The sequence below is a fragment of the Cavia porcellus genome, unplaced genomic scaffold (genome assembly GCF_034190915.1).
Source record: "Cavia porcellus strain 051 isolate PalLab524CR breed Dunkin Hartley unplaced genomic scaffold, mCavPor4.1 scaffold_27, whole genome shotgun sequence".
Lineage (NCBI taxonomy): Eukaryota > Metazoa > Chordata > Mammalia > Rodentia > Caviidae > Cavia > Cavia porcellus.
In genome coordinates this window covers 5,497,931-5,524,573 of record NW_026947510.1, presented here as the reverse complement: position 1 = coordinate 5,524,573, position 26,643 = coordinate 5,497,931, and the positions used below count along the sequence as shown (strand labels likewise).

At 44.7% G+C, this 26,643-nt stretch overlaps 1 protein-coding gene across 7 annotated transcripts in view; it reads left to right on the top strand.

The window, feature by feature from the left end:
* Positions 1-26,643, top strand: part of Nr2c2 (nuclear receptor subfamily 2 group C member 2) — a 59,456-nt gene that overhangs the window by 14,578 nt on the left and 18,235 nt on the right. For 5 of the 7 annotated variants that reach the window (XM_063237782.1, XM_063237780.1, XM_063237779.1 and 2 more), the window contains exons 2-3: positions 4,391-4,498; positions 26,051-26,161. In XM_063237782.1, coding sequence (XP_063093852.1) covers positions 4,484-4,498; positions 26,051-26,161 — 126 coding nt within the window. In that variant the 5' untranslated portion in view covers positions 4,391-4,483. The remainder of the gene's footprint in view (positions 1-4,390; positions 4,499-26,050; positions 26,162-26,643) is intronic. The other 2 variants (XM_005000600.4, XM_063237781.1) reach the window with 1 other exon arrangement.

Here is a 26,643-nt window from a genome sequence, read left to right as displayed (position 1 = left end):
TAGAGGCTCTGGAGTCTGCGTCTGAGCCTCATGTCACCTGATCTTGACCTCAAAATATCTATCCCAGGGCCTTGTTCCTGCTGACAGACATTTGTGTTAGACCTGCCAGTTGATTTTAAGTCTATGAGATTTTACCCTAATTCAGTGCTTCCATTGCATACAGCTGTGCTGTTTAATAAATTGGCATCCATATAACATGCACACATTGGTGCTGTTCTTAATTACATGCACCCCCGTACACTGAGCTGCTGCCTTCAGAGCTTTTTGAGAAAGTAAAAGCAATACCGTCAGGTTAACCAGCAGTTGTTGTCACTCATTGCCTGTGTTATTAGCACAGCCTTCCCCATCACCTTGTTGTCCAATCACCTCATCACCAGGGAGGTCAGCTGAGTACCTCAGCTTCTGACCACAGTGCACTTGTATTTTTTGATACAGAGTCTCCATGTACCCCAGACTGGCCTTGAGCTTGCAACAATCCTCCTGTCTCAGCATTCTGAGTACAGAAATTATAGGCATGTGCCCCCTCTTCTGGCAAAAGTTGTCTTTAAAAGCTTTATTTCTGAAGCTGGATTTGACATTGCATCCTGTAATCCTAACAGGCTGAGTCAAGAGGACCTGGAGTTTGAGCCCAACTAGGGCTACATCGAGGCCAGCCTGGACTACATAATCAAAACAAAACAAAATGTTTTATTTTTGTAGTTCATAACATTAAAATTATATTGTGCTGGTGAATATAGTTTTCCAAATTATGTATAGACACAACCTACTGTGCCTATAGCTCCTTGTTCCCAGGGAGTAGCCCTTCCCAGCCGTCTGGCCCCACGTCAGAGGGCTGGGAAGGTGTCTTCTGCCTGTAGCACCACACAATGGGGACAGGGTCACACAGTGGGGATGGGGTTCAGCCCCCAGGCACTCTTGTTCTGGGTTAAACCCACCCTTGTGATGTCACTCGTCACCTGAGGGACTATTTCATTTTCTGTGTTGTATACTGGAAGAAGCAGCCTCTGTCTGTATTTTCTGTTCAGATTAGAATACGATTTATGATGGTTTCCAAAGTCAACCAAGGGGAAGATGGTTTCTGAAGCCCCCTTGTTGTCTACTGCTAGTGGACCTGAACCTTTGCATTGCATGAGCTTGTAGTATGGAGGTTCTCTGAGCTGCTCTCACTCTCACACTGTCTCTACCTGTTTTTCTAGAAGGTGCCCATTTATCCTTACTCATTTTTCAGCCATTCCAAACTGTTAATGATGACACCTGGCACTCACCAGCAGTGACTTCGAGAATTGTAGTAGTGCCAGTATGCACAGAAAGGGATCATTCAGCCCCATTATGTAAAGAAAGTTATTGGAGGTGATCCAGGAAGAGGTCCCAAGACTTAATCATAAAACTCTGTGATGACATGGGTGGTCACAAGCTGGGCGTGGTGGCACGCACCTGTAATTCTAGCACTCTGAAGATTGAGGCAGGAAGATTGCTGTGCATTCAAGGCCATCCTGGACTGTCATAGGGAGACCTTTTGTCAAAAACAAACAGTGCCAGGGATATAGCTCAGTAGCACAGTGCCTGCCTGGCAAACACAAGGTCCTGAATTTAATTCCTAGTACCAAGAAACAAACAAACAAAAAAAGATATATGGTGACAAACATAAGCTACACAGGACTCGAGTGGGATAGCATTGGGAACTGACAATGTCCACACAGACAGGGAGACCTGATTGGTGCACAGATGAGACTGGATCAGTGAGGAAAAGAAGAGGTTGGGAGGCATAGTGGAGAAAAGTTAGAACCTTACTCATCAAATGGAAAAATGGATCGTAAACCTAAATATGGCAGGTTGAGGATGTCCATGAGGGGCAAGACTTGTAATATTTACAAGAAAACATATTTGTAGGCTAGAATAGAACGTCCCTAAAAAAATAATAATTAAATAGAATATTGATAAATTCAATTTTCTTCGACAGGTTCTTTGAGAAAAAGTAGACAGGTGGGCCATAGAATTTGTAACATAAAACTGGCAGCTTTGTGTCCAGAATACTTAGCATTTCTGCTCCAAACAGGCTGATATTGCTCCCTGTGACCTGATGTCTAAGTCACTAGCCCTTAGGATTGTGGTGGGCCGGAGGCACCATTTGATGGGAAGGGCTCTGCAGGTTTAAAGGGAATCATTACAGTGAGCTTGCTGAGCGCCTAAAGCCCCACCACGAACTCAAGCATTCATCCGTAAATATTCACCTTAAAATTTGAAGGATCAAGCTACTCCTTGAAGAGAACCTAATAGAAAGAAAAGTATGCCTTTCTAGGTACAGTTATTTCTATATTATTCAATATTGCCATGATACTATTTCTGTAATATTAAACTTTACATATTACATCAGACTTCAGTAGCACAAGCACCAGTACCATCTAAAAGATCCTGCTAGCCAGGGTGCATGTTTAGATTTTAACTCTTGGGGTGTAATACCCATTGATATCCACTTGGTTTCCTAGAGAGTTACATTTTTGTTTTTGTTTCAAGGAAGATGAGAATACAACTTTTTATACACACACAATAATTGTGTTGGCTTTTCTCGTACATTTGAACTGGTACTTTTTCCTTTCCTTTCTATTAGCAGAAACCAAACTATAGCAAGAGGAAGAGGCAAAAGTGTTTTTCTGTGTTTTGTTTTTGTTTTAAAACAAAAAGGGTTTTTTTTTTTTATTTTGGTACCAGGGATCAAACTCACAACCACACGCTGGCAAGGCAGGCACTTACGCCGCTGAGCTAAATCCCCAGCCCCAAATTAAAGGTTTTGACTGTGTATTGAAAAAATAAATAGGCTGCGGGGTTTCTCAGTGGTAGAATGTATGTTTAGTGTATGGAAGGCTCTGGGTTCAAAACACCAAAATGCCCAGCACCAAAACAGAAACAAAAGGAAAACCAGAGTGAAGAGAATCAGCAGAACACCAAATCCGCAGGTCAGGCCTGACGGAGTTGGGTGAGAGTGAGTCGTGCTGAGCGTGGTGGGGAGCGTTGGCCTGGCCCTGTGTAGAGCCAGGCTCCATTACTGTGCATCAGTCGGTCCTGCACCCGTTTCCTCTCTACTCATTTTGGTGATACAATAATCTGAGGAGGTTACAGCCACAGTGGCACCCCAGTGCTACAGGAAGCACGAGAGCACTCCTGAGAGATCAGGTGTTGCCTTCAGCAGGAACTGTAGGGCGTGCTTTAGTATAGAACTTTGGTATGGGGATGTCACTGGCCTCTGACAGCTGTGTGTGGGTACACTGTGTGCTGTGTGCACGGTGTTGCTTACTAGATCCTCAAATCCTGGAAATGCAGTGTACCTGAGTCACCCCACCTTGGTCCCCCGTGGATGCCCTAGTCCTGCAGCTGGCAACAGCTTACCAGACAGATTCAGGGCTACTCCAGACCTGCCTTGGGGCAAGTTCCTGGCAGTGCCTCAACTTGGGTGGTTCTGACCCCCAGCCAGCACAAGCTTTGGTTTTTACAAGATCTTCCTCAGACTTTACAAATGATGGCATCCAGTGTGGTTTTTTTTTTTTTTTTTTTCTATAAAAAGCTGAATTCTCTGGTTTTTGAATTGTTGAGCATTTAAAATATAAATTAATAGATTTCTTTTGGGGAGGGGGTTTGGTTTTGTTTTGTTTGTTTGTTTTTTTCTGGGGAACCAAACCAGGGCCTTCACACTGAGCTACATCCTTAGCCCTTTTTAAATTTTTGTTTTTGGTTTTGAGATGGGGGCGATGAGGTTGAAACTTGTGAGGGATTATTTGGAGGTTCTTGCAGGGGAGTACAGCTATGTATATATTCTTCACCAAAGAAACCCTCTCTTATCAGGAGTGGTCGTCCTCTTCAACCAAGTGTACAGCTTCAGGAGGGTCGTACATGGAGTAGTGAGGGAGGTAGGGAACACCTGCCTAGCCAGCCAGATCAGCTATCAACCCTGGCGATCAGTGGGGTGATAGATGTTATAGCCAGGTCAGCCTCATATCCTGGGCTCCAAATTGTGATCCTCCTACCTCAGCCTTCCAGAATGCTTCATTGACAGGCATGTGCCACCGTACTTGGCTGGGGTATGATGCACTTTGTTAGCACATTTGCCATGAAGTGTCTTTCTGCATGGTGACTCTTTACCTTTGCCATGGAGGTGAGGTGTGAGTGTGACAGGGCTGTTTCTCACATTGCCACAGGTAACAGGAGTATGTTGATGATAGCAATCTAGTGCCTGCTGCATAGTCAACCTCACACCTGCTTGGGTGGCTGCCTCCTACAGTGTACAGTGGCAGAGAGCTTTCCATAGAGCTATGTGTCATCCCCTCTCTCTGAGACCAGATAGCAAAAGTGCCGAGTTGCGGGAAAGTTTTGCTTCCAAATTGCAATGTTTCTACAGATTCATTCTGGCGCTGGTCATGGAAGAAGCCACCACAGCTTATCCAGATAGCTTGGCCTGCATAGACGCTGTCATCAATGACAGGCATAGTCCATGGGACGGGTTTTGGTGAGTGATATTTTCTGCCTGACCTCCTCCCACTGATGGATGTTGCTACCTCCTTCCAACCAGGTCTTCTGACAGTCTTGCATCTCTGTGGCTGCCCATGTGGAAGGGCTGATTCAGTACAGAGTGGGTGAATGACCAGCTGGCACCATGCTAGTGGAAGGAGAGAACAGAATGCACTAGCTCTGTTGTTTTAGCACTCCCAGAGGCCAGAGGCCTCAACAGGGTCCAGAGCCAGAGTAGGAGACTGTTATAGGACAGCATCACAAATAGGAGGTATATTCATTGATGAGACTATCTCTTGGAATAGCAGAGTGGCTACATATGATAGGGAGACTTGGAATGTCACCCCATGGCACAGGCAAGAAGAAGGTGGTTCTTACTGTAGGTCCAGTTTTAACTGTTGGCTCCATCTGGGTTTCTTACATCCTTAGGACATTGCAAGTGCTATGCAGTCAGCTGTCCTTGGCCATCTGCCACTTTTCTGGTGCTCTTTACACCTCGGGGTAAAGAACAGGTATGGTTATGGGGAAGTAGGATTCCAAGCCAGTTGGGTGACCCTGGAGCCAGCCTTGTGAAAAGTATTTGCCTTTGGGTCCAGGTGGTAGCCACCCAAGGCAGAAACTTGTGAAAGAGGTGGGAGACTTAACCAGCTGTGTGGACAGTGAAGATGTGGTGGCGGGGGGCTCATGGGCTGGTTCTTCAGTTCTGTGCAATGTGCCCTGTCACCACCACAAATGCATGTGCAAGTTGCTTGAGTCAGATCTGAGGTGAGGCTCTCACCCTCACAGTAGCGTATGAAGGCTGGCACTGTGACTGTTCCCATTTCCTAGGTGACATGACCAAGGCCAGGGCACAGTGTGGCAGAACCAAGGTTTTGCCCCAGGTCTTCGCCTTTCCAAAGTGCTTTCAGTTAACCTTGGGCCACACTGCTGCTGGGTACACTGAAGCAGGACTTAGATTGGCATTTCTAAATCATGTTTGTAAGGCAAACACCAATTTATAAGGAACAGACATTCAGAGAAAGGACTGTTAAACAAAATCTGGGTATACACTTGCCAGATGAAGCCACTAACAATAGTGATCCAGTTTTTCAGGTTTTATATCCAATCAGCACTAAAACAATAGTAAATGTTAGTCATATTAACCGAAGATAAGAGGTGATAGATTTCACAATTTTTAATATTACATTTTTAAAACAGCTATCAAAACAGTAAAAGTATTGAGGTTAAAATGCTTTTTAAAACGCTTGTATTTATCTGTTGCTAAATACATTATGAATTTTCTTCAGGCAGTGGAATTTCTATATAACTTAGTGCAAGTGTGGTTTCCCATGGCACACAAAAGCGTGTATGTGGGGAGCTCAGATTAATGAAAGCTTTCTTAACTATGTCCAAAAGCAGTCTCCCTATTTAAAATATCCCCTAGATTTCCTTGCAGTTATTTTCAGGGATAAATATATGTGTTCTTTGAAACTTTGAGCTTAATACCGTAAACTATAAACCTCCTGGGATAGCTGAATGTATTGAATTAGCTAAGTGAATATTATGATTTTTGCCTAGATGAGCCCCAAAAGCCTCATGAGTGCATAGGTGAGGATTTTTCAGAGATAGCAGGATGTAGCGTGTGATACTGGTTACAGATTATGTGATAACTAAATTAGTTTATGGATTGGTTTGGCATATTACTGGGTAGGATTAAGGGTGCCTCACCCTGGATACAATATAAAGGGACAGAAAGAATCTGCTGATTGTTGCTTGTCACTACTTGCTACCTCCTGCCTACCCTTCCATCGACTGTTTCTCCTCTGTGCCATGCCACCCTGCATTGGAGCCAGCCACTTATGGACTGAAACCTCTGCAAACTGAGCTAAATAAACCTTTCTTCTTTTAACTTTGAGTATTAGGTATTTTGTCTTAGCAACGAGAAGAGTAACTAAGACAGTGAATAATAGCCTACCTTCTACCCTCTCAATGCTTGGCAGTAGTGGTGTGTTTCAAGCATCCAAATTAGACAGTTATTAGCAGTCAGTTGGAATTGTTTATTCAGTCAGCAAACCACAGAGAAACATGTGTCTCTGCTTGTCTGGACCAAGGCAAGTGCACTGGGGTCACGGGAGGCTTCTGCTCTCTAAGAGCTTCCTACCAAAAGGGTGAAGTGCAAGATGAACACATGAGAGGAGGGAGTGGGGACATCAGCAGGCTGGAGCCAGATCCAGACCCTGGCATCCCTCAGTGATCAGTGAGTGCACAGGTGCAGGAGTACTCACACCCCTGGGTCTGAGAATATGGGCTGGTGGTCGGTGGACCAATCACCTGGCAGATGGGAGGCTCTGAGTTCTGTCCTCAGTACGACAACGGTGGTGGAGCATGGTGGTGGTGGTGACAGTGATAATAGTGATGATGATGACACCAATCTGTCTCAAGGTTGGTTCAGAAAGTCAGTGACATCATGTGTAAAGAAGTTTAGTAAGTGTCATGCTTTTTAAAAAAGCATGCACTTTGGGAGGTTGTTGTTTGTTTTTAATTATGCATTTCATTTTGTTTCGTTTCGTTGTGCTTCCCAGCTATCCTTGAACTCCTGTGCTCAAGCAGTCTGTTTCAGTGTCCCAGCGAGCTGGAGTTGCAGGTGTGCAGCAGCCCTGCAGTGTCTTGCCTTTGCTCCCTGAGTGGCAAACAGCAGCACTGACGGTCATGTACATAACTGTCTCTAGACTCTGAATTTAAATTTGTCCCCTAATTCTTCTTATTCCTGAAGGTCAGTTGTAATTTCTTCTCTTTTATTTTAAATACAACTCCTCCCCAGTCAGTCTAGCTAAATTCCTTGTAAATTCATTAATCTTTTCAAAAAATCAAAGCTTTTGATTTATAGCCTTTTTTCTTTCTTTTTTTTGTGTTTGTTTGTTTGTTTGTTGTTTGTTTGAGACAGGTTCTCACTGTGTAGTACAGGCTGACCTCAAACTCACAGTGATCCTCCTGCCTCAGCCTGAGTGCTGTGATTATAGACATGCACCACACCCAGTGGCTTATAGCTTTTTTCCTGTTGTTTTTCTCTTGTCTGTTTTACTAATTTTCACTGTAAATCATAATGAGATACTATCTGCTATCCATTAGGTAGGTTAGAATTTATAGACAGGAGATGATCAGTGTTAGGAGGATGTGGAGAAATTGCAACCCTCAGCGTCACTGGAGAGAATCTGACCTGGCTGTTACCACCTGGGAGCGGACTAGGAAAGGTGATTAAATGGGTTTATGGGTAGTTTTTTTTACAAAAAGGAATAAGGATGGTAATTAGACCATGTGAGCCTGGATCCTATCAAACAGTGGCATTAACTTTGCTTTTTGCATATGAAAGTGATGAATTTTTCTAAAGGAGCTTTAGTATCTTTTGAGCATGTATGATTTGCTTCTGTAACTGAGAACTTAAAGCAGCTTTGTGCATGCATATAAGCATGTACACGATGTTTGCTAAATGAAGGCATGGCCTTTCTCATTGTGTAAGATGTTTTGAGCTGGGAGAAAATGAGGTGCTTTCTGGGTATTGTGGTCCATATGCAACCCCTGTGCTGTAGGTATATATATATATATATATATATATATATATATATATATATGTACTGGAAGCAATGTGGATCTGTGTCTGGCTTTCCTCTGGACCCTGCGCTATGTGAAGAGCTCTCAGCTATCAGACGCTCTGAACAGAAAGCTTTGCCATGGCTGAAAAAACCAGCATATTACCACCTATTTCCTCTTACCATCAGGGCTTATGTTCATTACAGGAAATTTATACTGTGGCTTCTATGTAAGGAGCTGTTCAAAAGCATGACACTGGGCATTGTGGCCATACCTATAACTCTCCCACTCAAAAGGCTGAGGTAGGAGGATCACAGGCCAGCCTGGGCTACATAATGAATTCAGGGCCAAGGCTACATGGCAAGACTCTGTGTCAAAAAAACAAAATAAGTAAGCAGACAAAACTGCAGCTACTAAAGATGGCCCTCCAGGAAAAGAAAACAGACCTGCATGTTGTCCCATGTCCTGGGGACCCCAGGCCATTCTGATGGAATGTGACCTTGTAGACTGGACACAGAAGTGTTCATCTTCCTATTCACATCTCTCCAGACAGAGTGGAGAGTGGCTGTCACCATGGTGGTTGGGAAGCAGAAAACAGCAGGTCACACAGCAGCCCTGCCTTATCATGGCTGCAGTATGCTCTGAACTCGGCTCTTCTGATGTTGGTTCCTTGCTTCCCAGTGTACACATGCTCTGTTGTTTCTCCATTTATCAGGTTTTGACAGTGTCTTTTTTTTTCCTACCAAATGTCCATTTGCCCAGTGGACTCAACCATGGGTTCCTTCTCCCATGGGACAGGCAGCTGTTGTGTGGTGTATGTCGCTGCACTGCGCTGCTGAATCCCATTTTAGCCTGCTGCTGCATGGTCTGCGGTTCTCTCTTCTGCTGCTGTCTTTGGCTTTAGCCATCCAGCCTCACAAAGTGAGTTTTAGAAGTTACTTAAAAGGGCATTTCAGTTACTTAGAAGGGCATGAGAAGGACAGGCAGTAATTGTTCCTTTAGGTTTCGATGGTACTCTTCAGGGGACACACTCATGTCCAGACACCATCTGTTATGACAGGCAGGGGGTGTTGGCAGGTATGGTCCACGATAGTGAGAGCCCTTTTCATATCTGTGAACCCTGGAAGACTGCCCCAGTTTTATTTCTGGTTAGCCCTTGCCTTCTGACTTCTCCCCATGAGGAGGATGCTCTGGTGTCTTGGTTCCCTGAACTTTTCTGCATCTCCTACCTCTGTTCACCCATAAGATAGTAGCTCTTCTCTACATAAACCACTGTCCCCTTTCATACAACCATGACATTGTGACATATACTGGTGAAACTCCCTGGATGCCTTTTTCCATACAAGCGCATCAAAGGAATTTCCAAGTTCTTTTGTTTCCTTTCTTTTTTAGGGCCCACTGATCTGCTCTAGTCCCTGGGGGTGCTCTTGTGTTTGGATCCTTTGTTTCCTCATGTCTCTGTGTTTCTGTTCCTTTTTGATGTACTGCTATGCTTCCATGGCTTCCTGGGAAACCATGCGCAGAGAGGACCAGGTTCCTGAGCTGAAATATCTTCCATTTTCACTCACATGCTTACCAAGAGCCTAGGGATAGAGTTTAGGGTGTCGCTTTGTTATCTCCAGCTTTTTGTGTGTGTGTCTGTGGGGGTGACGAATGGTGACCAGGGCTCACTCTGTAGTCTAGGCTGCCTCAAACTAGCAGTGATCCTCTTGCCTCAGCTTCCCAAGTGCTGGGATTACAGGTATGTGCCATGTCCAGCTCACTGTCCCCAGCTTTGCGTATTGCTTTTGCAAAGGTCTTGCCATTCTCCTTCTCTCATTCTCTTTGCCCCCTCTTGAAGCTGGGATCTCGCTGTGTTGCCAGGCTGGACTCAAGCTCCTCGTTCAGGAACCCAAGGACTAGACTGTAGCACCCTCATTGTTGAGCCTTCTGAGTGGCCTCCTTCCTTCCCCTCACCTGCCTAGGTGCTCTCTTTCCTCCTTGCCCTTGCTTGGAAATTCTCCTTGATGATACAGGCACTTGGAGGCTCCACCTTGGAAATGCACACCCTGGTCCTCTTTGTTCTCCCAGCTCTGCTCTGATGTCTTTTTAGGACCTGAATGGTGGGTGCTGGATCTTATGCCCTGCCAGTTCCTCGTCTTTCCTCTCCATTTAGTCTATCTGCTCTCCTTGCATGGAGCAGTCCTGACTTAGAGCTCATCTCAGGGACTTTGTAGGGAAGTGCAGGTCACCTTTCTTCTCTGTCACTTCCTTTGACTGGGAGTGATGTTGTGTTTATGGTTAAATGGAGAGAACTGAGGTGGCTCACAACTTCCCTGTTTTAGGATTCTGGAAGCATGGGTAATCATTAGAATGGGATGGTGTTTGCAGTTGAACAAAAGGGGAAAGGAGTGACTCACTCAGCTCCTTCTAACTGTACTACCTGTATCAAAAACGAAACAACGGAAAAGAAGGTGGCAGAGAGATAAACAGCAACAAGTCAGCTTTTCCAAAATTTGGAATATAGGACTGGGGATTTAACTCAGTGGTACAAGCACCTGCCCAGCAGATGCAAGGTTGTGAGTTCAATCTCTGATTCAAAAACATTTTTTTTGAATACAGACACTGAAAAGTAACAATTTGGGGAAGGAAAAAAAGAAAGAGGTATATCCCTTGGACACAGGAAGAACCTAAAGGGAAAATTGGAGCCCACAGAGACAATACAGTAAAAGGAAGGGACAACCTGCACTTTCTCCCCAGATCCCAGCTCATGGTGTGAGAAAAGATTGAATCTACAGAGACACAATGAAAGTGAGCAACTCCAGAAGTCTCCGGGAAGAAACAATTCCAAGAATCCCAGTAAAATGACTCTACCAGGCAAGGCAAGCAATTAAACAGAAGAAAAAGAAAAGAAACCAACAACAGGAAAATAATTTGATAAGAATAAGTAAGTATATATCAGTTATAACTATCAACATGAATGGTTTCAACTCATCAGTCAAAGGAGACAAATTGACAGATTGGAGCAAGAAACAAGATCCAACAGTATGCTGCACAAAAGAAACACCTTTAACTCAAAAAGAAATTCATAGTCTAAAGTCAAAGAATGAAAAGCTATGTCCTGTGCTACAGGAACCCAGAAAAAAGTAGGGTTAGCTATTCTACTTGCAGGCAAAGTGCATTTCAAGACAAGACTGATCAGAAGAGACAAAGAAGGTCACTCCTTGTTAAGGAAAATACCCGAGAGGAAGAAATAACAATCCTAAATATATATGGACTAAATATCGGTGCATACAACTATATAAAACAAACTCTAATGAATATGAAAAATCAAATAAGCACTGATACAGTTGTAATGGGAGACCTCAATGCCCCACTGTCACAAATAGAAAAGCTAGACAAATATCAGAGCTGAACCAAACCTTTGATTAAATGGACTTCGTAGATGTAGTGTTCTACCCAGCAGTAGAATATAGTAACACACAGGACTTTCTCCAAAGTAGACCACATACATGCTTAAGTAAATGCAAAGGAATTGAAATCATCCCATGCATACTATCAGATCATAGTGCAGTTAAATTGGAAATCAATAGCAAACCACATAAACTACATAAACACATGGAAATTAATACCTTCCCGAACAACTGATAGTTCACAGATGAAATTACAGAAGAAGGCCGGGCATGAGGGCACATCTTACCACTTGGGAAGCTGAGGCAGGAAGATTGCTATGAGGTCAAGGTTAGCCTGGGCTGCAAAATGAGTTCAAGGCCAGCACAAACTACACAGTGAAACCCCATCTCAAAAGAAATGCACGCAGATGAATGAAAGAAGAAATTAAACAATTTATACAATTCAATAATAATGCCAACTTGACATACTGGAAATCATGGAATGCAGTGAAAACAGTCCTACAAGGAAATTTAGAGTGATGAGTTCTCACATGAGGAAAATAACATGATGTTATTTGAAAATAACGTTTATAAGGTTATTTTCCTCATGTGGGAGTAAGCTCAAATAACCTAATGTTGAAGCTCTAGAAAAGGGAAGAGTGACTTAAACCCCAAGCTCATAAGAGGAAAGAAATTACAAAGATGAAAGAAGTTAATGCAATTGAATCTAAGAAATCAGTACAAAGAATCCATGAATTGAAGAGTTGATTCCTTGAAAGATTAAATAGACAAACCCTTAACCAACCTTCTTAAAAGAAGGAAAGATGCAAATCCATGCAATTAGGAATGAAAAGGGTTAAATCACAATAGATACTTTACAAATCCAGAAGATCATAAGTACTTATTTTGAGAATTTGTACTTCAATAAGATGGAAGATTTAGAAGAAATGAACAGGTTCCTAGACACATATAAATTACCAAAGCTGAATCAAGAAGATAAAAAAATTCTAACCTATTATCAGTTAGTGAAATTGAAAAAGTAATTTAAAAAATACCAGCAATGAAAAGCCCAGGTTCTGATGATTTATTTCTAAGTTCTACAAGAACTTTAGAGAAGATTTATGCCTCAAACTCTTTAATGAAATTGAAAGAGAAGCAATACTCCTAAAGTTATCCCAAGAAGTAAGTATTACCTTTATAGCAAAACCAGAGAAAGATTCAGCCAAAAAAAAGCCACAGGCCAGTCTCCCTGATGAACGTAATTTCAAAGATCCTCAATATGATACTGACAAATACATCAAGAAGCTTATATACTAAGTAGGGTTCAACAAGGAAAGTTCAGCCCATAGACAAAACCCACATGATCATCTCAATAGATGCAGAAAAAGTACTTGACAAAGTCCAACACCCATTTGTTATTAAAAAACCTATAGAAAATTGGAATAGAAGGTCTTTATCTCAATCTGATAAAGGTCATCTATGATGAACCAACAACCAGCATCAAACTAAATGGTCAAAAACTGAAAGCTTTCACTCTAAAGTCAGGAACAAGACAAAGCTGTCCACTATTACCACTCTGGTTCAGTATAGTGGGAGCAGTTGGGCAAGAGAAAGAAATAAAAGGAATGAGGATAGGAAAGGAGGAAGTTTAATTCGTATTTGCTGATGACATGATATTCTACCTGGAAAACCCGAAAAACTCCACCAAAAGACTTCTATTTTTAATAACCAAATTCAGCAGCATAGCTGGATACGAAGTCAGTGCTCAAAAATGAATAGCATTCTTATATACAAATAACAATTAGGAAAACAGCACCTTTGAAATATCGTGGTACTTCAGTTTACAAACTTAATTTGTTTTATGATTTGGGGAAGATAGGTGCATTTGTGTAGGTAAGATGGCCATGCCAATTTGGAGTTTACAAACAGCAGCAAAATTTTGCTGAATAGCTTTGCCAACTGAATGTTTGCCAGCTGAAGCATTTGTGATCCAAGGTATTATAGTAGTAGAAATCAGTCTAACAAGGAACTGAAAGAATTTTATATGGAAAACTGCAGTGTTACCAGGTATAGTGGCACCTATAATCCCAGCACTCAGGAGGCTGTGGTAGAAGGATCACCGAGTTTGAGGCTAGGCTCCACTAATGGCAAGACCCCATCTCACCCCCCACCATAGGAAACTATAGTACCCTGAAAAAGGTCAAAGAGGGGCTCAAAAATGGAAATGTATCTCCTGTTCTTGAATAAGCAGAACCAATATAATGAAAATGCCCATACTTCCAAAACTGTTGTACAGATTTAATGCAGTGCCAATCAAAATATTAGTACCATACCTCAAAAACTAGAGAAAACAATTCTAAAATTCACATGAAACCAGAAGAGACCTAAAATAGCAAAGCAATTCTGGGCAACAAGGGCAAGGCAGGGGTCATCACAATGCCCAATTTGAAATTATAGTACAAAGCTACTGTGGTAAAGACAGCATGGTTCTGCTAAACAACAGACTTGAAGACGAATGGAACAAAATAGAAGATGCAGAAATAATTTCAAGCATACTCAGCCACCTTGTCTTTGACAAAAGGGCCAAACACCTTCACTGGAATAGTGAATGAAAAATTATATATAAAAATTATATATAAAAACAAATACTATGCTGGAAGGTAAAACTCAGGTATAGGCAAAGACTTTATGAACAAATCCCTATTGCTCAAGAAATATTACAAAGAACAACTGGAATCACATCAAATTAAGTTTTGCATAGCAAAAGAAACCGTCAACAGTGAAGAGACAAGCCACAGAATGGGAAAAAATTTTTATCAGCTACTCAAGGACCAATATTGAGAATATATAAATGACTTAAAAACATCAGACCCCCTCCAAATACCCATCCAAAAATGGGTATCTGAATTGAAGACAGTTCTCAGATGAAGTGCAAACAGCAAATAAGCACATGAAAAGATGTTCAAGCCGGGTGTGGTGGCTCACGCCTGTAATCCCAGCACTAGGGAGGCTGAGGCAGGAGGATCATTGCGCGTTTGAGACCAGCCTGGGCTACAAAGTGAGGTTAAGGCCAGCCTGAACTGCATAGCGAGACCCTGTCTCAAAAAAAGACAAAAAAAAGAGAGAGAGAGAGAAGATGTTCAACATCACTGGTCATTTGAAAAATGCAAATTAGGGGACTGGGGATTTAGCCCAGCGGCATAACAGCCTGCCTTGCAAGCAGGCAGTCGTGAGTTTGATCCCTGGTACCGATGAAAACGGAAAAGACCAAAAAAAAAAAAAGAAAAATGCAAATTAAAATAACACTGAGATTCTTTCTCCAGAAAGAATGGCTATCATCAAGAAATCAACCAATAACAAATGCTGACAGGGTTGTAGGGCAAAAGGAGCCCTTCTCCACTGTTTGTGGGAGTCTAAACTGGTACAACCACTATGGAAATCAGTATGAAGATTCCTCAAAAAACAAAAACTAGAGGTTCCTTTTGTCCCACCTTACTCCTCCAGTTGTTGTCCTGAAAGTTAAAAGCATCATGCCACAGTGATATATGCACACTCACATTTATAGCAGCATAATTTATTGTACCTAAATCTTAGAAACAGCCCATATGCCCATCAGCAGATGGGTAAAGAAAATGTGGCATTTATGTACAGTGGTATACTACTGTGCCATAAAGGATAAACTTAAATCATTCTTAGGTAAATGAATGTACCTTCAGACCATAATTTTAAGTGAAATAATTAAGATACACAGGTGTAAATATCACAGTGTTTGTCCCTTGTGAGAAACCCTAAGTGTAAACAAGGAGTAAAAGGGAGGTTAGATATTGGAAAGTAGGACAAACATGTTCAAATGGGAAGGGGAACAAGGCAGGGGGGAGAGAAGGAAGGGAAAGGAGATTTAAAAACGAATAGAAGGGAAAAGAAAACAAAGCTTCTGCAAATGGGTAAGGGAAGAAGGGTTGAAGGAAGGGGGGGAATGGGAAGCAAGAAGAGGATTATTAAGGTATATCACGTTCAGGTACAGCTCCGAATGATGTGAGCGTCATGAGAAATAGGTACTAATAACAAATACTTTTTTAAGGGGTAAACAAGTAATTGTAGGAAAAAGGATACAATTTGAGACTATAATGTCAAGTGAAATAAACTGAACACACATGTTTAAATATTGCATGGTTTCTCTTATATGAGAAACCCCAAAGTATAAAGAGCAAAATAAAGGATAGATAAGAGCAAATGGAGAGATTGATTTTTTGCAAATGATAAGGGGACCAAGAGGTGAAGGAACTGGGATGAGGAGAAGGAATAAAAAGAAATCAGGTGTGTCATACACCAGCTCCCCGTGAGGAATGTAATCATGCGCTGCACACATGAACTAATAAATCAAGTGCTGAGTAGGCCATTGAGAAAGCGAGAGGAGTGGGATATAGCTCAGGCTGGGCACAGCCTGCCATACCCAGCGCTGGGTTTCATTCTCAGCACCAGCAGTCAGTCAGCTTTGAAGAATATGAAAGGAGGTTTATGGACGTGCACATTGGAAGGGTTCCAGGTGCTGAGTTATAGGATAAAAGTGTAAAGGTTTGTAAAACGCCTGTGTAGGGAGAACCCCACAGCCCACTAGCATTTCTGCGGAAGCACGTGGTAGGTGAGTCAGTCCCAGGAAAGCACTGTATCCCTCCTTGTCCATGGTGCTGCCACTGAGCCTTATACTTTGCACTGTGGCTGTGTCCTGACATTACAAAGCACTGAGTAGCTGGAAGCAGGCACCTGTGAATCAGCATTATTTCCACTGATGTTTGGGCAGTGCTTTTCTGTTTAAATTTTGTAGAATAAAATTCAGACTGGAGAAATAACCTTAGTTCAGTAGAACACACGGGAGGCCCTGTGATAGCCACCGAACCTTTGCGGTAAGCAAATACTGCTGAGTATTATTCACAAATTGTGCACTGTGTTTAACCTGGAGCCATGCAGTAGTGTGTGTGTGTGCGCACCCTAGTCCAAATGTGTGCTGCGCAGATGCTCTGTTAACTGGTCTGCACCCTTGGCCCTAGTACCCTTCGTGGTGAACAAAGCTCAGAGATAGAGAGGTGCCATGGGCCCTGGTGTCACACATGATACTGCTGGGGCACAGAGGAGCAGGGAAGCCTGTTTTTCCAGAGAAGCAAGGAGGCCGGCTCCAAAGAGCAAGCAGGAAGAGGCTCTGAGTCCTGTGGCCCTGGGATGCAGTGAGGAGAAGTTGCCTAACTGCGCCCTGGTTCCCAGTGGCCCCTCTGGAGCTCATTTTGCGACTGCCTTTGGGCCAAGCCTGCCTTTTTCTTGGCGCAAGTACCAAAGGATCATGGACCAAAGAACTAAAATTCAAGTTCTCATATTTGATATTTATCTGCAAGTCACATTTTGGGGATATAAACTTCAGTTTTTGATTAAGAAGGACCCTTGGATTTTTGCCTGTGGGGTTGAATAAACTTATCTTTTGGGTTCAAGCTCATGGCTGTCACGTACCAAATACACATGTGGTTGAATGGGGTGGGAGAGTTGCCCAGAGAGCAGGCCAAAGCTGGTGCCAGCGTGGGTGCCTTCCTCCAGATGATGGGCCACAGCCTCACTACAGCAGCACATGAGTGCTGGCTGAGCCTCAGGGACCTCACTCTGCTTCTCACGACTTTCACTGCACATATGTTACTCCTAAATGGTGGTGTCTTCTGATTTTATATTTTTTAGTTTTATAAATTGAGCCCAGGGCCTCATATTTAATATCTTCTGATTTTAAATTTTAGTAAAAGTAATTCTCTTGTGTGTATTCTTTCTTTTTTTCTTGATTTGTTGGTTTGTTGTGCTAGGGGTTGAACCTAGCCTTCATATTGGGCTGTATCCCCAGCTTGTATTTTGTATTTTTGAGACAGGGCCTCAGGCTGGGCTCATACTTGTGATCCTCCTGTCTCAGCCTTCCACAGAATTGGGATTTACAGGCATGTACCCCCCTCCCTCCTCACTCAGCTCGATTTGTGTCTTGAGATTTGTCTGTGCTGCTGTCTAAATCAACTCCTAGGTACAGTATCACATCATATGAATACACCTTGCAGACCCCTTTGAGGGGTGACAGCATGTGGCTGGTGTTTGCAGCAGTACGTCAGGACACATTTTGGTGTATGTTCCCCAGTACATGTGTACAAGGGCGTCTTTAGGGGCGTAACACAGATTGAGCAGCCCTAATCTAAAAAGCTGAAATGCTACCGAAATATCCAAAACTTTGTGAATGCCAATATGACCCTAGAAGTAGAAGGCTCCACAACTGAACCCTTGTGACATGCCACATAAAGTCACCTTTAGGCTGTGTGCGTGTGGTGTGTGTGAAACGAATTATGTGTGTTTGGACTTGAGAGAGATTCTCATGATGGTTCATTATGTATATGTAATATTCTAAAATCCAAAACCTCCAAAATCCTGGTCTCAAGCGTTTGCCCTAAGGCTTGGCCTGTGGAGGTCACTGGGTTGTCGGTGATACTAACGAAGGTGCTATGTGAGGTCCCGCTTCTGGTCAGTTGCATGGTGAGTTATGGACTCTGTAATGTGCTGAGTGATCTGGGCTTGGTCCGAGTTTTATACACATTCTTGACTCGGTTTGCTAACATTTTATTTAGGGATTTGCCCAGATAATTATTGGAGATTAAAATGTGCTTTTTATTGTTTTGTTTTAAATTAAACCTTTTTCTAAGAATTTGCCCTTTTTGTCTATGTCGACAGATGTGTTGATACGGTCTTTCAGAACGCCTCTGTTTCACATTTTCACTGTTTGCAGCCTCTCTTTTTGTACCCAGAAGCACATCAGGGATCCAGCCTGAAGATACATGGCTATGTATCCCCCCAACCAGTGTTCCCAGGGCTTCCAGGACAGGGACTTACTGCTTTGGTGGTATCAGAAATTTCCCCTGAAGCAACAGCAGGTTAATGAGGCTTAGGAGTGGCGGGGGGAGGGGGGGAGGACTCCCCTGGGAGCACTGTGGGCTTGGCCCTGGGAAGGTCCGGCCAGCTTGGCCAGGCTGGGCCTGGGATGCCTCTCCTACCAGGTGTAGAACCTACAGGCAGGGGCTGCTCAGATCCTTCAGATGTCCTGTGCCCCTGCTGTTGCTGCTTGGGATGATGGTGGGGAGGGTGGGACAGGGCCTCTTCACTTTAAGGGTGACAGGACTTGAGTCGGGACTGAGATCCTGGCTGTCCTGCTGCACAAGCACCTGACACTTCTGTATCTATATCCACAGAGCACCTTGCACCCAAGAGGGCATCCCCATCTGTGTCCCACCACAAGGTATACCACAGAAGGCTTAGAATAGACTCCTGGGAGTGGAAGTACCCAGATAGCTGGGGCACAATTTATGCTTCGTGAGCTCAGTAATTTGGTCTGGGGACTTTTGGCTTCATGAATGAATTTCCTTACTGTTCAGTGAGTAAAATGTTAGGTTTCTTTCAGCAGTAAGTGGTTGAGAGGGAAGGACTTTCAGTCTACCTTCTCAGAGGGAAAAATCATCTCTTTTCTCTTTTGAATTGGGTTCCTGGGATATTCGTTTCACAGACATTACTTTAACGTAATACACATGCAAACTGGAGTGAAAATTTTCCATTAATAGCAACATGAACTTTTTAAAACAATTTCCTCCCTATCTCAATTTCCTTCTCCAATCCACGTAAAAGTCAATATACATGAAACAGGCCCTGGCTGCTTCCCCTAGCTGTTGTTTTGACAGCTGTCCTGTATGCGCCTCCATGCAGCTGTTTGTTGAAGGAGTAGAGGCCCCAGCCAGACACTGCTGCCTATGTTGGTGTCACAAAGCCAGAGCACCTAGTTGTTGGTAACAGCCCCACTCTTACCCTACCCCATATCCCCTGACCAAATGTGACCCTCTCCCCTTCCACCGTGGCCCCTGACCCACGTGCCCCTCCTACTGTGACCCTCAATGAACAAACCCCTCTCCTCACCAAACAGCTCAGCTGGCTGCTTCTCTTACTCTTGTTTTGCAAGCCTTAGGTTGCTGTGGACACTTTTTGCTGATGGGACGCTTCTTGCCTGTGGAGGTAGCAGCATTGCATGTACACAGCCTTGCATGTGCTCAGCCTTGCCCCACTCCTGGGCTCAACTGTTGGTAGTGTTAGGCTCCATAGGGACGTTCTTGTGAGCGCTCTGTTTGAAAAAGAGTTGGGAGGAGAGGATTCATCTGGGGAAAGGGAGCTTTGTAAAGCAGAGCCCATCCTCCCAGGAGCCATGAGTCACATTATGAAATGGACACACCAGCTGCTGGAACAACACAGAACTGTGTCTGTGTGGCTTTCTTGGTTGTAGAGAATGATCTGACCTTTGGCAGAGAAGGTCACACAGGGGACCGCGGATGGCAACCCTGTGCAGCGTCGTAGATGGGCTCTCTAGGGCCGATGGGCTGCCTGCACCACCGCCTGGGTCACAGAGGAAAGTGTAAATAGAGCTGCCAGCCCAAGGAGTGTGTCTTAGGAAAACCATGCTAGGCTTTGCACTGAAGCCTGCAATCTCCTGCTTTCTGAGATGCTGCCCTGTTCTGCAGTGAATTTCACAGGTGCTTATTCTTAAAAGCAGTGAGTGAAACAGCAGAAGATGTAGGCACCTGCTGTGAAGGAGTGTGCCTTCGTCTTTGCCACACCTGACTGTGAGCACCCTGTTTCTTTACCATGTGCCTGGGGTGGCCAAGTCTGTTCAGGCAGGGCCAGAGCTGCCTGCCAGCTTGTGGGGTCAGGTCCACCTGCCTGTAGGCCATAGGTTTGTGAACCAAACTGCTATTGAACATTGCATTGCTTTGCATCATTGTGGGAGGTAGTCATTGACTTTGGAACTTTGTTTTGGGACCAAGAAATTGAGAGGTATGGTTGTTTCTCTGTTTATTTATTTTTGTCTTTTTGAGACAAGGTATTGCTATGCATGTCGGGCTAGTCTTGGGCTCACTTTGGAGCGCAGGCTGGTCTCATACTTGCCACAGTCCTCCTGCCTCAGCCTCCTGAGTGCTGGAATTATAGGAGTGCACACCATACCTGGCTTGGTTGTCTCTCTTTAAACATATATTATCAACTGGAAAATATGCAGTGTGATTGATTCTGAAAGAAATTGGTGCATAAATTGCCAGATGTGGTGGTACATGCCTGTAATCCCCGAACTCAGAAGGCTAAGGCAGGAGGAGCCTTGCGAGCTCAAGACTAGTCTGGACTTCAAAGTGAATTCAAGGGCAGCCTCAACTGCATAGTGATACCTTGTCTCAAAAAGAAGAAAAGAAAAGAAAAAGAAAAAAGAAATGGTGCATAATTACAGGGCTGAGGATTCAGAACCTTGTGGACTTTGCTGTGAGGAAGAACAAGGCCCCTGCGAGAGGTGATTATTCAGGATGCACACCTGGCCCTGGCACTGCCCCTGTGAACTGAGCAAGGCTCTGGACAGCTTGGGCCTCTGCTAGGTCCTTGTGTCCTTGGGCTGCTTGCTGAGTAACCTGTGCCACCCCCACTGTCCAGTAGCCTTGAAGGCAGAGGTGGTGTGGGACCTTGCAGTGCAGCTTGGGAGTGGCTGCTGCCTAGAACCTTTGCTCATGGTCTGGCAGGGAGCGTTCAGGACAGGGGGATGGTGGCAGAAGTCAGGTTCGGTTCCCACACCAAGCTGTCACCCTGTGAATGCTATCACCCTCTTGGTCATACCTGGGAATGTTCCCACCAAAACTGATACTGAGGGCTGAACCTAGGGCCTTTCACACTGACCTATAGCCCCTGCCCTTTTTATTTATTTATTTTTGAGCTAGGTCTTGCTAAGTTGTAATGTGTATGTTACTTTAGTACTGTAAGCACCATCCTCAATCCTGATATTTGTCTTTCAGTAAATGATTGTGCATACAAACCAGAAAATTGTTTCTAACAGTTATTTCCTTAAAAAAGAAACAAACCCACACTGGGTATAATGGCAAACATTTGTAATACCAGCACTTGGGAAGCTGAAGTAAGAGGATCTCTGAGTTCCAGGCCAATCTGGGCTACAAAGTGAGTTCAAGACCACCTGAACTACATAGTAAGACCTTGTCTCAAAAAGACCAAAAAAAAAGAAAAGAAAAACCAACCCAAACTCTTCAGTGGTGGTGACAGAGGTGCAGCACTGGCCTAGAGGAGATTGGCTAGTCACATTGTGACTTCTGGGACCCCACTGAGATCCAGGCAGGGACCTGGGTGTGAAGCAGGTTGCCCTCCCACCCCTGCACCTGTGGACCTCTTGTGTCCCCTTCACCCTGAGGGCTGTGGGAGGAGCCATTTCCACCAGATTGACCTGGGAACAGCTATGCCCCTGTGCAGAGTCCAAGTCAGTCCTGAAAGGGCCAGGACCACTTTCATAGTTTCCCTGGGATCCTGGGACTCCCTTCCCCTGCTCACGGATAATTATACTGGCCAGGATGTCACTGGCAGCCACTCTCAAGCAGGCATTTAGTGACCTGTCCTCTGTGACAGGAGAGGCTGTGCATAGCAGCTGCATGCAGGCTCTGCAGCAGGTGGATAGTGATACCTTGTCTCAAGGTGAGTTTTCACACATTAAGATATAATTCACGAACAACCCCCAGTGGAGGTTGGTCTGGTGCCCAGTGGCTGCAGAAGTGCTCAGGCTCCACCAGTCCTTACTCTGGTTTCAGCAAAGCCAGGTGTAAATGCCCCTAGGGCCACCACTCCTCCCTTTCACTTACTGTTTTATTTTTCTCTGCTTTTGTAGCATCAAACCCAGGGCCTGCCTGCTGCCCAGTCCATACTTCCTCTTTTCCCAGTGACAGGTCACTTCTAGCGTCAGGATATTTAAACTCTTCACTCTGTCTGAACTCTTCACTGAGTCTACTGCTGGGGGGCCATGCCCCTCTGGGGAAAGGCTTGGACTGCGCAATAGAGGAACTTAAAGTCTGCACACATGTACCATGTCCCTGACATTGGTGCCACAGAGCTACAAAGTCACCCCAAGGCTTCCCGCTTCCTCTTCACAAAGCCAGAGGCTAGCCATGTCCTTGCCCAGTGTGGCAATAGCGCTCGTCCCCATCTCCCCATAGTCAAGGTCCCCACAAAGTGTGGACTACCTTTCTCTGAGACTCAGGGATTTAAGCAGCTCTTGGGAGTCTCTGCAAAGTACTTCCTGACTGGAGTGTAACATCTCAGGAATGATTTTGGAGAATGTCTGTGGGGCAGCCACACACACACACACACACACACACACACACAATTCTTGACTGGAGTGTAACATCTCAGGAATGATTTTGGAGAATGTCTGTGGGGCAGCCACACACACACACACACACACACACACACACACACACAATTCTTGACTGGAGTGTAACATCTCAGGAATGATTTTGGAGAATGTCTGTGGGGCAGCCACACACACACACACACACACACACACACACACACACACACAATTCTTGACTGGAGTGTAACATCTCAGGAATGATTTTGGAGAATGTCTGTGGGGCAGCGTCACACACACACACACACACACACACACACACACACACAGGGGGAGCTGTTCACTTGTTGCCTGAATTGTTTTTTCTAGTACTGGGGTTCAAAGCTAAGGGTGCTATACCACTAAGCAAAACTCCCTCCCCTTTCACTGTGAGACAAGGCCTCTCTTAGTTGCCCAAGCAGAGCTATAATTTACAACCCTCCTGCCTCAGCCTGTCAAATAGCCTGGGTTACTGCCGTGTATCATGACATCCAGCTAAAACAGTCTTACCAGTTTAAGATACAATTCACGGAACACCCAGTTTACCTGTTTATAGTGTCTTGATGGGATGGTGGCGCACTGCTGCATTTCAGCACTTGGGAGGCAGAGGCAGGAGAATGACTAAAAAGTTCAAGGCTACTCTGGACTACGTAGTGAGATCCTGTCTGAAAATCTAATCAAAACATAAAAAATAAAGTACAGTTCTTGGACTGGCATAGCTAAATGGGAGAGCACTTGTTTGCATGCACAAGGCCCTGGGTTTCTGTCCCCAGCACTGCAACAAAACAAAAATGAGCTCTTCACATTGCAGAATGTATTTTTGTGAGGTTTTGTTTCATTTTGTTTTGTTTTTTGAGACAGGCTCTCTCTGTATAGTGCAGGCTGGCCTTGAACTCATGGCAATCCTCTTTCCCAGCCTCCTGAATGCCAGGATTAGAGGGGTACACCACCACACCCAGCTTGGTTTTTAGTTTTTCATACAGTTGTGCAACTGTCACCACTGCCTGGTTCCTGCATACTTTATTACTCAAGAAAGAAACCCAGGCCTTGGTCCCCTGCACAACCACTGAGCCCTTCCTCTGCATGTGGGTTCGCCTGCACTGATTGGAGGCAAATGAAACCCTGTGATTGTGTCACTGTGACTGGCGTCTCTCATTGGGCGTGATGTTTTTGGCGTCAGCAGGTTATTCAAGGGAATGTTTCTGTGTCCATTCCTGTGCTGAAGACGGGCAACAGGCCTGTGGCACAGGCTTGGTGCTCAGCGAGCAGAGTTCCACTTGGCTACCTAGGAAGAGCCCAGTGCCCCAGAGGTCTGAGCTGATCCCAGTAAAGTCCTCAGCAGGCTTCACCTGCAGTAAGAAAACAATTTTGCCTGTGTTTGCTCCCCAGCACCCCAATAAAGAAAAAAGCTACGCCTTTGAAGGCACAGTCACTCAGATCCACACAGCACTAGGTCATCACGCCCCTTCCCCTTGCTGACCCATGGTTGTCTCTGCATATCAGGATCATTGAGCATCTGTGAGCTCCTTTCTGAGGTCTCAGTTCTGTCCCATCATTCTGTGTGTCCCTCTGTCTGTTTTGGCTCGCTCCACAGTGATGTTTGCATTGTAAATGCGGTTTGTAGTGATGTGGAGTTCACGTGCGGTATGGAGTGATTGAGGCAAACTAATCAGCACAAGATGGAGCGCATGAATTTGGCCCCAGCAGCTCTGAAATGCGCGGTGTGCAGTCACACTCCAAACTCTGCAGATCTAAAGACACCACATGGGTGTGTGGACTGTCTCCTGGGACCGTCATCCCTCTCCTTGTCCAGCCCCAGCCTCTGATGTGACATTCTGTCCTCGTTCTATGCCCTTGCTCACCTCAGATGCTACACAGAAGCAGAAACATGCAGATGTGTCCCTGATGTTGCACGTTGCCCTTAAAAGCATGGATTCTGCTCCTCTGTCCACACACTGCAGGTGGCGGACTGAGTTCGTTATGTGCATATCCTTTGGGTAAATGCTCAAAATTAGGATTGCTGGATCCCATGCTGTCGTGACTAGGGTAGGTCTGTATTCCATTTTGGAAAGAAGTGTTAGTCTTCCAACTTTGCTTTGCTTTTGCGAGATCCTTTTGGCTACTCTGGGTCCTTTGTGTTTCCATGTGAGTTTTACGGTCAGCTGGTTGATTTGTTTAAAATTTTAAAAAAGCACCTGCATTTTTGGTAGGGATTACTTACATCCGTAAGTCACTATGAGGCTTGCCATCTCATAGCATTAGATCTTCTGCCCTTGCTTGGCTGTTTGTTGCTAAATACTCTGATGTCACATTGGTGGCACTTCCCGTTTCCTTGACTTCCTTTTAAACAGCTGTGGCTATTGGGTAGAAATGCAGTCAGTTGTTCATTGATCTTGTGTCCTGCAGCCTTGGAACTAATTTTTTTTTTTTGCCCTAATCATTTTACTTTCCTGTGGATTCTGTAGGTTTTTCTGTATGTAGGTCATTTAATTTATTCTGTTAGTGTAGTGTCTTAAACTTTTGAGTCAGCCATATATGCCCCAGATAAACTCACTCTAGTGTGGTCTATCTGCCTTTGTGTGCTTTTTTTGGTTGTAATTTTTTTTTTTTTTACATCTCTACTCATAATATTGGCCTATAGTTTTCTTGTTATGTCTCTGTCCTGTTTTGGTATCAGATAATACTGGCCCCAGAGAATGAGTTAAGGAATATTCTCTTCTCTATTTGTGGTTTTTAAGGTATTGATTGGCTCATGATACAATGATTAACTATTTTGTGTTTTTCTTTTTGGTTATGATTTGGTTTTTTGAGATAGGGTCTCACTTTGCAATGCAGGCTGGCCTTGAATTCACTGTGTAGCTGGTTGCCCTTGAAGTCATGGTAATCCTTCTGCCTCAGCCTCCCCAGTACTAGGATTACAGGCATGTGCTACCACACCTGGCAGTTCATGTTCTACTTTTAACCCAGGATAGTAATGCCTTCAAGTATAGAATTCGAGTACCAGTGGACACTCAGGACCTTCAGCCTCACTCTGGTGGGCACTGACTGACCTCTAGGCCTGAGTGCTCCTGCGAGCTTTTCCCAATGTCGTCACTCTGGCACTGGGGAAAGGGACCCTTCCTGAGTGTCAGGTTGGCCCTGCCTTGCTCATGCCTCCAGCAGTCATCTGGAGTGTGCAGCTGGCTGGGGAGGGAGGAGGATCCCAAGCCTGTCTCTGAAGATTACTGGGAGGCTCTCCTGAGTATACAGGGAGAACTGAGGCCCTCTCATACCTCCTGTGCCTGCACCCCTAGGGCTGACTCTCATCAGTCTAGTCACCCTGTTTGATGCCTCAGCTTCACCTCTGACCCGTGATCTCCTGCAGGTCCCACGTACACAGACCCTGCAGCCTGAAGCTCCAGGGATGACCAGCCCCTCCCCGCGCATCCAGATCATCTCCACCGACTCTGCAGTTGCCTCACCCCAGCGTATCCAGGTATCGCCCACCCATCCGGGACAGACCCAGCTCTCAGCAAAGGGCACAGCTGATATTCATGTCACTAATTTGTTGTTGTTTAGGATTTTTTTTTTGAGACAGAGGTCTCACTGTGTAGTCCAGGCTGACCTCTAACTCATGACAAACCTCCTGCCTCAAGCTCCCGATGCTGGGATTACTGGGATTACAGGCGTGCACCACCACACTGAGTTTCAGTTTTGGTTTTTAGATTTTTGAGACAGGGTCTCCCTATTTACTACAGGCTAGCCTTGACCTCATTATGTAGCCTAGGCTGGCCTCAGACTCACAGCAATCCTCCTGCCTCAACCTCCTGAGTGCTGCATTATAAACATGCACTACTATTCCTGCTCTAACTGACTCCTAAAGCAGAAGTCTGAACTGTGGGGCTATAGCATGTGGAAGAATGCTCATTGGATCCCTGCCTGGTGCCTAGTGGACCATCTTTACTGGTACCCTGATAA